Here is a 14,344-nt window from a genome sequence, read left to right as displayed (position 1 = left end):
CTTGTTTGATCGAATATAGTTCTATCAAATAGCAGTGTTGTAAATAACGGTATGCGAATGGACAAGTTGATTAATCAGACGGACAGATACCGCCAAGTGATTAATGCGGTTATCGAACAGACAAGTACCATCAAGTGATTAATCAAGAATAATTGAAAATAATCAACCAATAAATTAAAAAATTCGTGACGATTTAATCAGTTTAAACGAATGTTTTACAACACTGTCAGATAGTAGAAATGATTCCACTGTTTTTTTTTTCTTTGAAAAATGTCTCATTTATATGCACATTTATATATATATTTTTTAATTAGTTCTATAGATAGGGGTGAAAATGACATGGATAATATGGATATCAGATATTCGAATACCGTGTGGATATGGATATGATATAATTTTACGTTTTGATTATCTGTATCCGAATCGTAGATATGTATTATATGTTTTAATAAATATTATGAAAATTTTATGTTATTCACAATTATATTTAAATAAAAAATTATGAACTTTAGTATTTTTATATTATTTTAATAAATATCAGATCTGATCCGTATCCAACTGATATCTGACCCATATCCGTATCCGTATCCGAAAAATAAAAAGATATGGATGTGATTTATCTGCTCCATTTTCACTCTATTTATAGATCAATTTATAAAATATTAAAATTTCAAAGAATATAATATCAAGAAATATCATTCATGGTAACATGTTGACTCTAGAAGATTTTAATGTTCATCGGAATTCAAGAAAATTAACTTTGATTATTAGTAAACTTTATAAGTAATTATTTAGAATTCAAAGAACAACGACTGCAATCCAAATTTTATTATTTAATCAAACTTAAATTGGAGATTACTAAAAAAACGAAAAACATTGTTTTTTTTTTGTTAGGTTTTTGTTGTGTAAAACCTAATTAAAAAAACTTTTCAAATCAATATGCCAATGGGGTCAGACCCCTATTTTTTGCTCAAAAAAAAAAATTTGGAGAATAATTTTGTAGGAAATCGATGCGATGAAATTCCAGAAACCGGTCCAGCTCCTGATTTATTTATTACACAAACATTTTAAAATCTGAAAATTTATTACGACGTTATGAAATGACAATTATGACCCCAGTTGGAGGAAATTAACGGTTAGATGGTGGGTTAAATTTATAAAAAAAATTGTGATAGCTAAACTACTCTGGACTGGTTTTTTTTGTGTGACGATTATGACAATTATTAGAACATTTTATTAAAAAAAATGTATTTTAAATTCAATTTTCATTCTCCACAATCAAATTGTGGTTAAATTAAACAGGAGAAAATGGCAAGGGAATAATGGCGTAATTGTCAAATTTTGAATTCAATGGTAAGGAGTGATTTTCGTGAAGAAAGAATAAAAAAATAAATATATATTCTTATCATAAACAGCGCAGTAACTATCAATTATAGAATAATAATTACAAGACAATCACAAATTACCATATTCATTTCCTTAATTTTAGGGTAAACATATTACGAATTTTTCAATTTTAGATATAAATCCATTATTTTAGGAATTAAAGAAATTAACAATTAACAATTCGCAATTCGCAATTCTTGTTTGGAATTTAAAACAATAATTGAACAAAACACGATCAAACACTGAAGTTACGGCAATCGAATTATGTATATTAAAATTTAATTAAATTTTGTTTTTTTACAATTTTTTTTATTATTCAGTCTCACTAATGAAATACTAATAGTAATTAGAATTTCACTTTATGATCATGAAGACTTCAATTCAAATTCCATCTACCAGTACGTATATCTTCATTCTTATATTAAGCATATAGATATGCTGATCCATTTAACGGCTTTGATTAAAAATGAAATTTCAGATTAAATTTCAGTCCTCCGATCAAATATTCTGATTCTATGCATCTTTAATGTATTTTTACGTGCAGAAGTCTAAATTTATTTAGACACGTACTTGACACAGGCAATTGTATCATCTTTCTGATTTGTTCTGATTACTTTCTATTTTTTTAATATTATTTAAAGAATTTTTGAATTGATTGATTATTGATAATGTCTCTATTTTTTATTTTTTTTATATTATTTAAAGAATGTTATTTGTTATTTAATATTTGATTTTGTTTGTTGGTATCTTGTGATTTCTTTGTTCCAATATATTACTCGGTCATCTGGTTCCTCCTAAGACATATTCTAAATTTGGGCTCTTTTCTTAACATTGGATGACATCAGGCAGCACACATTAGACTGTGGTCGAATTGACTCTGTTTATAAAATTTAAGACGTTAACTACAAAGATGCTCTTTTGAGTTAATGCAGATGATGCAATCTCTTTTATAAAATTTGTATCATCTGCATTAACTTAAAAAATAATATTTTGAATTAATGCATCTGGACCGTTCAATCCGCTTTAAAATTTGTACGGTATAAATCCACACTAATATTAAAGAGCCTCTTGAATTATAAATTGTGATTGAATTAGCTCTATTTAAAATCAAACAGCTCAGATATGTTAACTCAAAAATACTCTTTTGAGTTAATGCAGACAATGTGGACTCCTTTTTATATATATGTTTCATGTCCAAACCAAATCAGTGAGATCAATTGGAAATTACAAGCTACCTATAATATGAATAATTAAATGATTTTTTTTATGTGGAAGTTGACCATACCAAGTGGCATGTAATGATGAATTTGCTCGTTTGACTATAGTACAAATTTATTTGCAGTTTAAACCTATTTTAAGAAAATTATTTCATTGTAAATAAAGCAGCGGTACAAATCCACTAATCCAGTGAAATACTTTGAGATGAATTGACAAACAAAATTTCTTACTAAATGGATGGCCAAGGCCTACAAATTTCATCAAATGCTAAACAAACAAAAACAAAAAACAAAAAAAAAATCCAATGAACAAAACTGACGAACCAATTCAAAACAGGAAATGCATTTAAACAAGAAAAAAAAGCAACAGCCCTGGACTTAAATTTTATTTTTGCATATTGATCGAGTTTCCTGATTCAGTGCTTGGAGCTCTCATTTGTTCATGCCGAGTGTGCTCTTCACATTGCCGACCGCACCCGCAGTGGTGCTCTTGACAGCATCGACAGCGCCTACTGTTGTGTTCTTCACAGCATCAGCTGCACCAGTTGCAGTGTTCTTAACATTTGTTGCTGCACCAGAGGCCATGTCCCTTGCACTGCTTCCAGTCTGCAATATATATATTCATTAACCTTGGTTGGTTAAATGGTGAGACCACATTTCTTTTTTGATGGATATAAATCAAAATGCATGTTTGGAGAAGTAAAAAAAATGGATCTATAAGGATCTTAAAAATTGTAAACAAGCCTAAAAGAAGGGTATTTTAGACCTGCTTAACGGATTCAGTTGCACTGTTCATAAACCCGCTTGCCTTCTCCTGCATAAAATCAAGGGGATAACAGAAATCAAAATTTATAAAGCAATTGTATAGTACTTATTTTGCTCGGTGAAGGAACTCACCTCGGCCTTGCCCGTGGTCTTGCCGGAGCTGAAGATCTGCTCGTTTGACATGGTGTATTGAAATTGTAAGAGAATGAAAGAGTTAATTATTAGCTTCCTTGGATTTGGTTGAGGTTCTGATTGGAGATTGTTGGCCTATATATAAAGGATTTAAAACGCCTAAAATTAGTGCATGGGGTTAAATTTAGAGTTTTGCATACTGTCATCATTTTCTATGTGCTCACATCCACTAAAACAAACCAGGCTCTTTGATTATTTTCTCTTAATTTGATCTAATGTTATGTCAGAACTTGGATAGTTCTTACATTAGTCTATGCATCATACTAATTACAAAAACCCACCAAAAACTAACTGAAAAAATATCTATACCAAACAAGAGCAGAGCACTAAGCAAACTACAAAACAAACCAACACACAACATATATATTATTCAATCTCATCAGAGGCGGAGCTACGTATATGTCAAGAGGTGCTAAGCCACCCTATAATTTTAAAATTCTTAATTATGTATATTAAAATTTAATTAAATTTTTTAGTTGTTTGAACTTATATATAATCTAGTCCCCCTTATAAAATAACAAATGTATGCTGGTAGTTCAATAGTCTGAGTTCTAGTTGGTATGTACAAGACCATAAGTTCAATTTTCACTAACTACACTATTTTTGTTTTTTTACATATTACATTTTATAAATTAACCACCCTATTTAAATAAGTTCCGCCCCTGAATCTCATCCCATCCCAGTTAATAGAATCTTCATCATCCATTCCTGCGCCAATCAGGCTCTTATATTAATTGCAAGGTTAAGAGAATATTGTGATGCTAGTTTTTTTGTTCCTATGATTCTTACTTACAAAAGAACATTGTGATATTAGTATATCACTACTAGAATTTCTATTTTTTTCCATGCGCAACCTATGCTATTTTCAGGGGAGGAAAGGCGGTTGGAAATAAAATCGTCTTTTCAGACACACTTAACAATTTTCAACGGCAGACTCATGGAACTAGTAGCGCATGAAAATTCCGGCGCATGGAAATGTTTCTTATCCGCCCTTGGAAATACTTTTGCATGACTATGACCCGCCAAACAGATCAAATATTATATTTTATTGATAGCCCATGAAAATACTCACCCTATGCGCATGGAAATAAGTTGGAAGTAGTGAGACATTATTTTCATGAGCTACCATTGGAAATGTTTTAGTTATTAAATTTATATAATTTTATAGTAAAGGCTCATGGAAATACTGGACCATTATGTGCATGTAAATGTTTTATTGATTCAGTTAATATTATTTTATCTCTACAAAAATAATAACAGTTATAAGAATTAAGAAACTACATTTTGTTATATATATAGCAGTATAAAAAATCACAACATATAATTTTTTCTCTTTTCTCATCTACATGAGATATTATTCTGAGCTACACAATTTAAATTGAATTTTTTTTTTATCTCTACACCTCTTATTTCAAAATGGTTATCTTATGTATATGAAATATCGTATTATTTTGCATTCGAGATTTCTAAAGTATTGGTATATCTAATTTGAGGAGAGTTCCAATGCCTCATTTTTTTCATACCTCATATTTTATATTTTCGTTTTCAAATCCCAAATTGTCGATCCTAACCGTTCAACAAAATATTTATACTAAAATATGCATGGAGATGAAATTTTATATTTTTTGAAATTTTTTTGCTATTTTTTAAGATAGCTACAAAATCACTGTTTTTGAACCGTTCAAAAAACAGTGATTTTCTACCCTTCTTAAAAAATAGTAAAAAAATTTCAAAAATTATAAAATTTCATCCCTAACCACATTTTAGTATGGATATTATGTTGAACGGTTCGGATCGACAATTTAGACTTTGAATATGAAGAAAATAAAGATATAAAATATGAGGTATGATGAGTTATAAAAAAAATGAGGCATTGGAACCCTCCTCATAATTTAGTTGATCAACTTTTCAACTTTTCAATCTTATACAACTTGCCGGGTAAAAATCCCAAATAAATGGAGGTATTATAATGCAACAATAATTCACATGCAATATCTATATATACAAATTTTGTCCAACAACATATTTCCTAACTATGTGCAGAACTATATTCTCAATTATAAATTAAAAGAGCTTAGTACTAAAAAATAATTAACAAAATAATCATAAAAAAATATATCAACATATATACTACTCCAAACATGAGAAAGCAACAATTATATGCTCAATTATAAAATAGTTGAGCACTAAAAAATTAAACAACAAAATAATCATCCAATATATATATCACTCCAGACATGAAAAAGCTTCCTGTAAAGGTTAATTATTACATTATGCTTGACAAGGTCCAGCAACTTTTTCTTCTCTATTCTTATGCGATAGAGGTGTGGCAGAGCATATATAGCTACTTTAACGGGGATGAAGTTGACACATAGAGGTCAATCTGTTCAAGAGACATGGGAATATGGGATGGATCATGGTCACAGTTTCGTTCAACTTCAGGTGGTGTTGAGAATAAGGTATGGGCAACATGGTTTTTGGCAAAATATATATGGTGCATTTGGAAGCAGAGGAATCAGGTTGTGTTTGGAGGTCGGGCTTTGCCGACAAAAGTATTATGTGATAAAATTGTGGAAGAATGCAAGTTATGGTTAAAGTGGTGTAGCAGTCGGCGATTCGTATAAATATAATTTTGCCTGTCAATATATCTCCTTCATACCTCTAAGGTATAATTTTATATATAAAAATCTCTAATATTTTTTTTTATATAAATTAATTAAAATACTACCAACCTCTATTTAGATCTCCCTGATTTTTATAAATACCATAAAAAAAATAACAAAAATACTCTCGATTTTCAAAAATTTCGAAAAATACCTTGACCGCCCCACTGTACGACGGTCCACTTCCATACCTAACCACCCCACAGTGGGGTGGTTTATTATAATTCTTATAATTTTTCGGTCCAATTTCATACCTAACATTTTCAGAGTGGGGAGATTTTGAATTTTTTTTTTAGAAATATTTAGTGTGTAAGGAATTAATGTTTTACATATAAACACTAGTAGTAAATTTGTCTCACTACTTTTATGAATTTATTTTTAAAATATTTGTTAAAAAAATACTAAATTGTGGTAAATTACGTGCAAATATGCTGAATTATGCTAAATTACACTGAGAGAGAGACGATGTCTTCACTTAGAAGGTGAAAAACGACGATTCAAAATATATAATAATTTCACGGTTTGAGACATCCAAAATTTTCTAATTATTTCATTAGTGTCGTACTTTTTTTTTCAATTTAAACCTTCAAGTTTCCAGATTTTATAATTTAATCTCACATATAATTATTATTTCTTCTTTGAATATAAATTGATGTATACTATTCCAAATTGATCTTGTTTACTACAATATATTAATTTTCCATTTTCGGGTTATATAAATTTCTGATATTTTAAAACTTAAATTAACACTATACATATTTTAGTCGATTAATTAGACTTTCATACATTAACTTGATTGTTAATCACATATTAACTTTATTGTCTTGTTAATCTGTCCATAAAATAACATTTGGTCTTTAAATATTTCATACATTTTGAATAAAATGTCTCAAGTTATTTCATATATTATTTTCAATTATTAATTTTATGAAACTTTAAACGATCATAAAACGGCGCTCGAGTATCCGATTTCAGCAAATGACCACTTTTCGGAAAGCTTGTGAAAAGTTGCAGGCAACGAAGACCAGTGGAACATAATGGATATCCAATTCTATTATAAATTATTTTGCTATCAAATAAAACAAAAAGGAGGTTGACAGTAGAGAGTGCTGGGAGAAGAGCGAGCTCCAAGATAGATATCCAATAATATCCATCCTGAAGCTCACTCTTCTCCCGGCTTTCTTTACTGTCAATCTCCTTCAAACCTCTAAGGTAGAATCTTATATATAAAAATCTCTAATGCTTTTCCTTATCCCTTGTGGGACTAAGGGGTCCGGATATCCGGACATCAATATTTTTTTTATATAAATTAATTAAAATACTACCAACCTCCATGTAGATCTCCTTGATTTTTTTTTAAATACCATAAAAAATAAAAAATAACAAAAATACTCTCGATTTTCAAAAAATTTGAAAAATACTCTGACCGCCCCACTATACGACGGTCCACTTCCATACCTAACCAGCCCATAGTGGGGTGGTTTATTATAATTTTTATATTTTTTCGGTCTAATTCCATACCTAACATTTTTAGAGTGGGGTTGTTTTCAAATTTTTTTAGAGATGTTTAGTGTTTAAGGAATTAATGTTTTACATATAGACACTAGTAGTAAATTTGTCTCACGTCTTTTATGAATTTGTTTTTTCTTTTATTTTTTAAAATATTTAAAAAAAAATACTAAATTGCGCTAAATTACACGCAAATAAGCTAAATTACGTTAAATTACATTGCCGCAAGTATAAATAATTGGGACATTATTGGGCGTAAGTTTATGAACAAAAAAAAATTGCAGATCGTGGTTTAGAAAGTGTGAACAATTTGCGACAGCTTTAAGCCCAGAAATTGTGTTCATACTCAGTATATATTTACTATAGGATTGAAAACCCAGAAATTATTTTTGAGCTCAATTGAAAAATAGGGTTCCTTCATTAAATTAGAGCATGAACCTATTAACTACAGCCTATTAGTCTTAACTATAATATTTTGGGCCATTCATCCAGTAAACCCAAATTTATAGAAGGAAATATTCAGAAGCTACCTTCAGTGGTACTGGTACAATCATCAGTATCATTGCCGTTCCATAATAAATCATTCAAATTTTAATTGAATACTTGAGACATTTAATCATAACGCAGAGATAAATGTAACTTAATTTATCCGTACTTAAATAAACAGACAAAACAAATAATATTTATAAAAATCTTCTAGAATGAATTTAAATTGCGTTTGTATGTGTCGATGTCTGTTCATATTTGTTAATCAATGTTAATCATTTTGGTGTAAAACTGGTAATGCCTGACAGACAAACATATTGACTGAGAGTGAATGGATTAGCCTTTTAGGTTATTATATTGCAAATTTTTCATATGATTTTAGATTTTTGCAATTGCTAGAAGTTACAATGCTTCTGACGATTGAAAATTTAACGAAAAAAGGCTAGAACTTGGTTTACATGTGCAGAGTTAATTCTGAATATGTTCGACACTTATTTAGTAACTGTACATACACGCAAGGGGTGTACAGAACAATAAATGAAACTCTAGGGACTAGGCTGCCAAATGCAGCATCAGATGTGGTACAAGCTGTGTACCAGACCAGGTACACAAAAGAGGAGAGGGGAACAGTGTACTAATTGCGGAGTTCATCACTTGGAGAGAGATATTCGAGAATTTTTCGGGGGCAACATAAACGGATACAAGAGCTGATGGAAGAAATCATGCTGCAACTAAGATACAGCACTCAAGCACAAAGTTGAATTTTACCAGCAAGTCCTGCAATGTTTTCTGATTTCAGTTTTGTTTCCCTATTTAGCATTTACCAGTACTATTATTAATATTCTTTGTTTTTCAACAGCTCAAATGTTTTGAACACATTTTAAGTTCCTTTTCTGTATGTTACAAACCCAATTTAACTTTATCAATATATTAAAATTGGAACCTGATCCCTACTTTTTCTCAAAAAAAATAAATTATAGTGCTATACAAAATTGGGTTAAATTATGATTATTTCCTGTGTTATGTACAACACAAAAACCTGATTACCTAAAATAGATAATAAAGAATTTAGAAGCTTGAGCACCACAAACATCTCAATTAGCAAAGTTGCTTAGACAAAGAAATTAAAGCTTATAGCTTTCAACAGATTCTTATTCAAACCATACATACAAATCATTCAAAAAATGATGAAAATTTTAGTGGTACAAATCATTTGGTATATCTAATTGGTGGTAGCCTCTTGCTAATCAAACCGTGCAACTGCACTTTCAAGCTCTGTTACAACGACGCTCATATTCGGTCTTTCTAAACCAGGTGACATGCATTGTTGTGCGAGCCGCGCCACCATCTCTACGGCCTCCATCTCGCGTTCCGGTGGCATAGATAGCCTTTTATCCCTCAGTTGCCTAAACTTTCCTGCGGCAATTCTCGGAGCTGCCAAAGTGGTCAAGTGTTTGTTATCAGCTGCATTATATGCCATTCGGCCAGTAACCATCTCCAACATTACCACCCCAAAGCTATACACGTCGGTTCTTTGACTTACAAATGGGGCATCACCATAGCAATCTGGGTCCACGTACCCGGTTGTCCCACTCACCGTGTCAACATCAACACGGTCACTCCCTGGTTCAGGCCCAAACACAGAAAACCCGAAATCTGAGATTTTGGCAACCCATTTTTCATCTAGCAGTATGTTTGCTGACTTGATATCACCGTGTATGATTTGGGGTTCGCAATACCGGTGCAGGTATTCGATTCCTCTTGCTGCATCAAGCAGAACCTTAATTCTCAATTTCCAAGAAGTGCAAAGCCGGGTCCTCATTTGCCACATTCTTGGGTGAAGGTTTTCTACCAGATCTTTGTTTCCCATGTATTCAAAGACACAAATCCGCTCATTGTTTTCTGTGCAATAACCGATAAGACTCACCACATTCATATGCCGGGCCTTGGCTAGTGTTTCCACCTCCGCTTTAAATACTGCCTCCCGATGTGAACCTGTGGTGTTACAGCGCTTCACTGCCACCTTCCGGCCATCAGAAAGCCGGGCACGGTACACTACACTAGAACTCCCGGCACCAATCTGAAAATACACTGAGAAATTAAAAGTTGCATTCTTTAACTCATTGAAGCTAAATTCCTCCACATTGTCCAAGTCTGGGAAGGAAGGCGGCGCAGGGGGGTTGATGGGAACAACCAAGTCAGTTTCTTGTTGAGGCGATGAACTGCTCGCCTGTACTCCAAACCAGCGTAACTTCAACCATTTCATACAGATGTACATACCATATGTACCGACTATCGCAAATACTATACCAAAAATGACATAAACAAGCCACCCTTTGCCGAGCATTTCCCATATTGTCTTTGACAGAGCACGCAGTATTTCGATTATTGCAGAAAATTGGTAAGAGTCTGTTGTACCTGTGTCGGAGTCGGAATCGGACCTCATGCAAATAACCCCTAACCCACCGCACAAATCCCCTGAGTCGGGATAAACCCCGCAAGAACAAAAGGTGTCATCTGGGACACAAACAACGGGCAGGATTCTTGACAGGGATAGGGTAACGGCTGACCGGTTTCTTCCATTCTCATCTGATCTTGCTTGTCTGATTGCTAGTGTGGTAGAGGTGGGGACCATCACGAGTACAAGAGAGAAGAACAGAGCAGGAAGGAGAAGCAATATCGAAGGAGCCATTGATTTTCTTTGATTCTTGGAAAAACAGAGAGGGGTCTTGCTCTTAAAGGTTATAAGCTAAAAGCGCACATTCTTGGAAAAACATAGAGGGTTCTTGCTAAACCTTTCTAAGAACCCAAGTTTAATTTGAATGATATATAATAGAAAATCCGTATGTGTACTTGGGATAATAAGTTTATCAACCAAATATAAATAGTGCAGAGCTAGTGTAGAAAGTTACCAGTTTGCAACAAAATTAAGCCCAGTAGGATTGCAAAGTCCAGAAAATTTATTGTGAAGGGTTCAAATACCTCTATTTTTTGTGCCTCTGCTTTCAATTTTCTTTAAACTTTAATAATTCAAAATTTAAAATTTAAGAGTCAAAATAAAACCGTTAGATATAATCTATGTTATATTCTCTATGTGCTCGTAAAAAATTATCGCATTTCAAATTTGTTTTTATGTGAATCAGTAAGTTCAAAAATCAACGTCTAAAAAGTAAAAACCATCCACATTTTTTTTTACAAGTTCTTGATGACAATCAAAATAAAATAAAAATGTCATAATTTTTTACATGTGCATAGATAAAATGATGTATATCATATCTAACGGTTTTATTTTGACTTTTAAGTTTTAAATTTTGAAATATTAATTTTTTTTTTAAATGAAGGTATGATGGAGACAAAAAAAAAATGAAGACATTTGAACCCTCTCAAGTTTATTTGAGCTCAAATGAAAAAACAAAAGATTTTTCATTAAATTGTGGCAGTAGACTTGAAGCGCTAAATTAGAAATATGAACCTATTAGTCTTAACTAAAATATTTTATTGGGTCATTCATCCAGCAAACCCAAATTTATAAAAGGAAATATTTAGACACTGTACAATCATCGGTATCGATCTTTGAAAAAATTGTTCCATGATAAAACATTCAAATTAATTGAATACTTAAGTCATTTAATCATAATTCACAAATAAATTTAACTTGTGTCTATTATTTGGGCATGTACTTATCTGTACTAAAATAAAAAGACACAACAAATGATATTCATAAAAATCTTCTTGAATGCATTTAAATCGCGTTTATTTGTGTTTGGTCATATATTTTTAATCAATTTACTGATTTTATTGTAAAAATCAGTAATGTCTCATATACATCAGAAAAATTGATAACCGGAGTTTACATGTCAGTTTTGATAATTTTTCTTTACAACTATCAACAAGAGAGAAAAAAAAAACAAAAAACTTCTCTTTTTTAAAATAGGGAGAATTTCATATATACCACTCAAAAACTGTGAAATTACGTATTTGCCTTCTAAACTTTTGTAATTACATATTTACCATCTAAAAAATCTAATAACTCACATATTTACCCAATATAACTTTAGTATATATCAAATATACCCAAAACTCAGATTAATTATATATTACATATTCATCTGAGTTTTGGGTATATTTGACATATACTAAAGTTATATTGGATAAATGGCGATAATTATTTTCATGCAACAAAAGAGTATCAGCCATCAGAAGAAGTAAAAAGAGATTACTTCCACTCACAAACAATCTAGTATTGTCCTTAATAGTTTCTATAATAAATAATTTAAAATAAGTACAAAAATATAAAAAAAAATAGCAATAATTATTTTACCTTATTATAAACTACAAAATTAAAATTATACCATATATCTTACAAAAATTATATTGCTTGATATACTTCATTGTATCTCCACAATAAAGAACTCGCGTATCTCATCTTGCAGGGCATCTATATCACCCTGTACCGGTGTTGATGCTATTGATTGCAATATTGGCTGGAAGTTTGTATGAAGACGGTAACCTATGATACCAACTTTCTAGAAGAAATATATAGCAAATTGTTTATATAATTACATAAACGTATAATCGTATATATACGAGGAGGGCTCAAATGCTTCATTACTTTGTGCTCTAATCATACCTCCAACATCTTTATCTTCAATTTTAAAGTTCAAACAGGCGATTGGAACTGCTCAATAAGATATCTACGTTAAAATGTGTTTAGAGACCAAATTTTATATTTTTTGAAATTTTTTAGTATTTTTTAAGATAGGTACATTGCTTTTCAGAAAATTATGGACTATCTAAAAACAATGATTTTGTATTTATTTTAAAAAATAGTAAAATGTTTTTAAAAAATATAAAATATGGTCTCCAATCATATTTTAACGTGGATATCATGTTGAGCAATTCGGATCGTATGTTTTAACTTTGAAATTAAAAATAAAGATGTTAGGGTACGATTAGAGTATGAAACAATGAGAGCATTTGAGCCTTCCTCAAGACCTCAACATATATATATATATATATATAGAGGTAGGCTAATAAACAATTGATTGTTCCTAGTCTCCCGTGCAACCAAGTCATTTTCTGATTTTTAAAGTCCAAATGATCGATCCAAGCCGTTAGATGTGATCTCTATATTAAAATGTGCTAGGAGACCAAATTTTACATTTTTTGGAATTTTTTTACTATTTATTAAGCCACTTTGAAAATCGCTGATCCAACGGTGGCTTAACCAAACAGTAAAATCAGAAGCTACCGTTGGATCAGTGATTTTCAAAGTGGCTTAATAAATAGTAAAAAAATTCTAAAAAATGTAAAATTTGGTCTCCTAGCACATTTTAATATGGAGATCACATGTAACGGCTTGGATCGATCATTTGGACTTTAAAAATCGGAAAATGACTTGGTTGCACGGGAGGCTAGGAACAATCGATTGTTTATTAGCCTACCTCTATATATATATATATATATATATATATATATATAGGAGTTAGGCTGGGGTGCTATGGATAGCATAGTGGCCTCTATGCTACGGCTCAATATTCGAGTTTTCAAAATCCAAACGGTCGATCCGAACCGTTCATCTTATTCTCCATATTAATATCTGCTTGGAGACCAAATTTTATAATTTTCTGAATTTTTTTACTATTTATTAAGCCACTTTGAAAATCACTAATCCAACGGTTTTACTGTTTTGTGCAGCCACCGTTGGATCAACAATTTTGTAAAATACTTAATAAATAGTAAACAAATTCAGAAAAATGTAAAATTTGGTCTCCAAGCAGATATTAATATGGAGAATAAGATGAACGGTTCGGATCGACCGTTTGGATTTTGAAAACTCGAATATTGAGCCGTAGCATAGAGGCCACTATGCTATCCATAGCACCCCAGCCTAACTCTATATATATATATAGAGAGAGAGAGAGAGAGAGATGGGCTATGGTGCATTGCAATGCATGAACCCCCTTATGCATTGCACTATAATTACGGATTTAAAGTCCAAACGACCGATCCGAACCGTTAGATGTTTAATCCATGTGCTTGGAGACCAAATTTTATATTTTTTTGGAATTTTTTTACTATTTATTAAGCATTTTTGAAAATTGCTGTTTTGCTGTGAACAATAAA

The 14,344-nt window shown here is 31.3% G+C and overlaps 1 protein-coding gene across 1 annotated transcript; it reads right to left on the bottom strand.

Annotated features, from left to right (window-relative positions):
• Positions 1–9,308: 9,308 nt before the first annotated feature.
• On the bottom strand, positions 9,309–10,910 carry LOC144561420 (putative serine/threonine-protein kinase-like protein CCR3). Its single transcript, XM_078310383.1, has one exon. The coding sequence runs from the start codon at positions 10,908–10,910 to the stop codon at positions 9,462–9,464; it is 1,449 nt and encodes a 482-aa protein (XP_078166509.1). The 3' UTR covers positions 9,309–9,461.
• Between the last annotated feature and the right edge of the window lie 3,434 nt (positions 10,911–14,344).

This window comes from Carex rostrata, chromosome 11, assembly GCF_964058835.1.
Source record: "Carex rostrata chromosome 11, lpCarRost1.2, whole genome shotgun sequence".
Classification (NCBI taxonomy): Eukaryota; Viridiplantae; Streptophyta; class Magnoliopsida; order Poales; family Cyperaceae; genus Carex; species Carex rostrata.
This window is presented reverse-complemented; position numbering and strand designations above follow the sequence as displayed.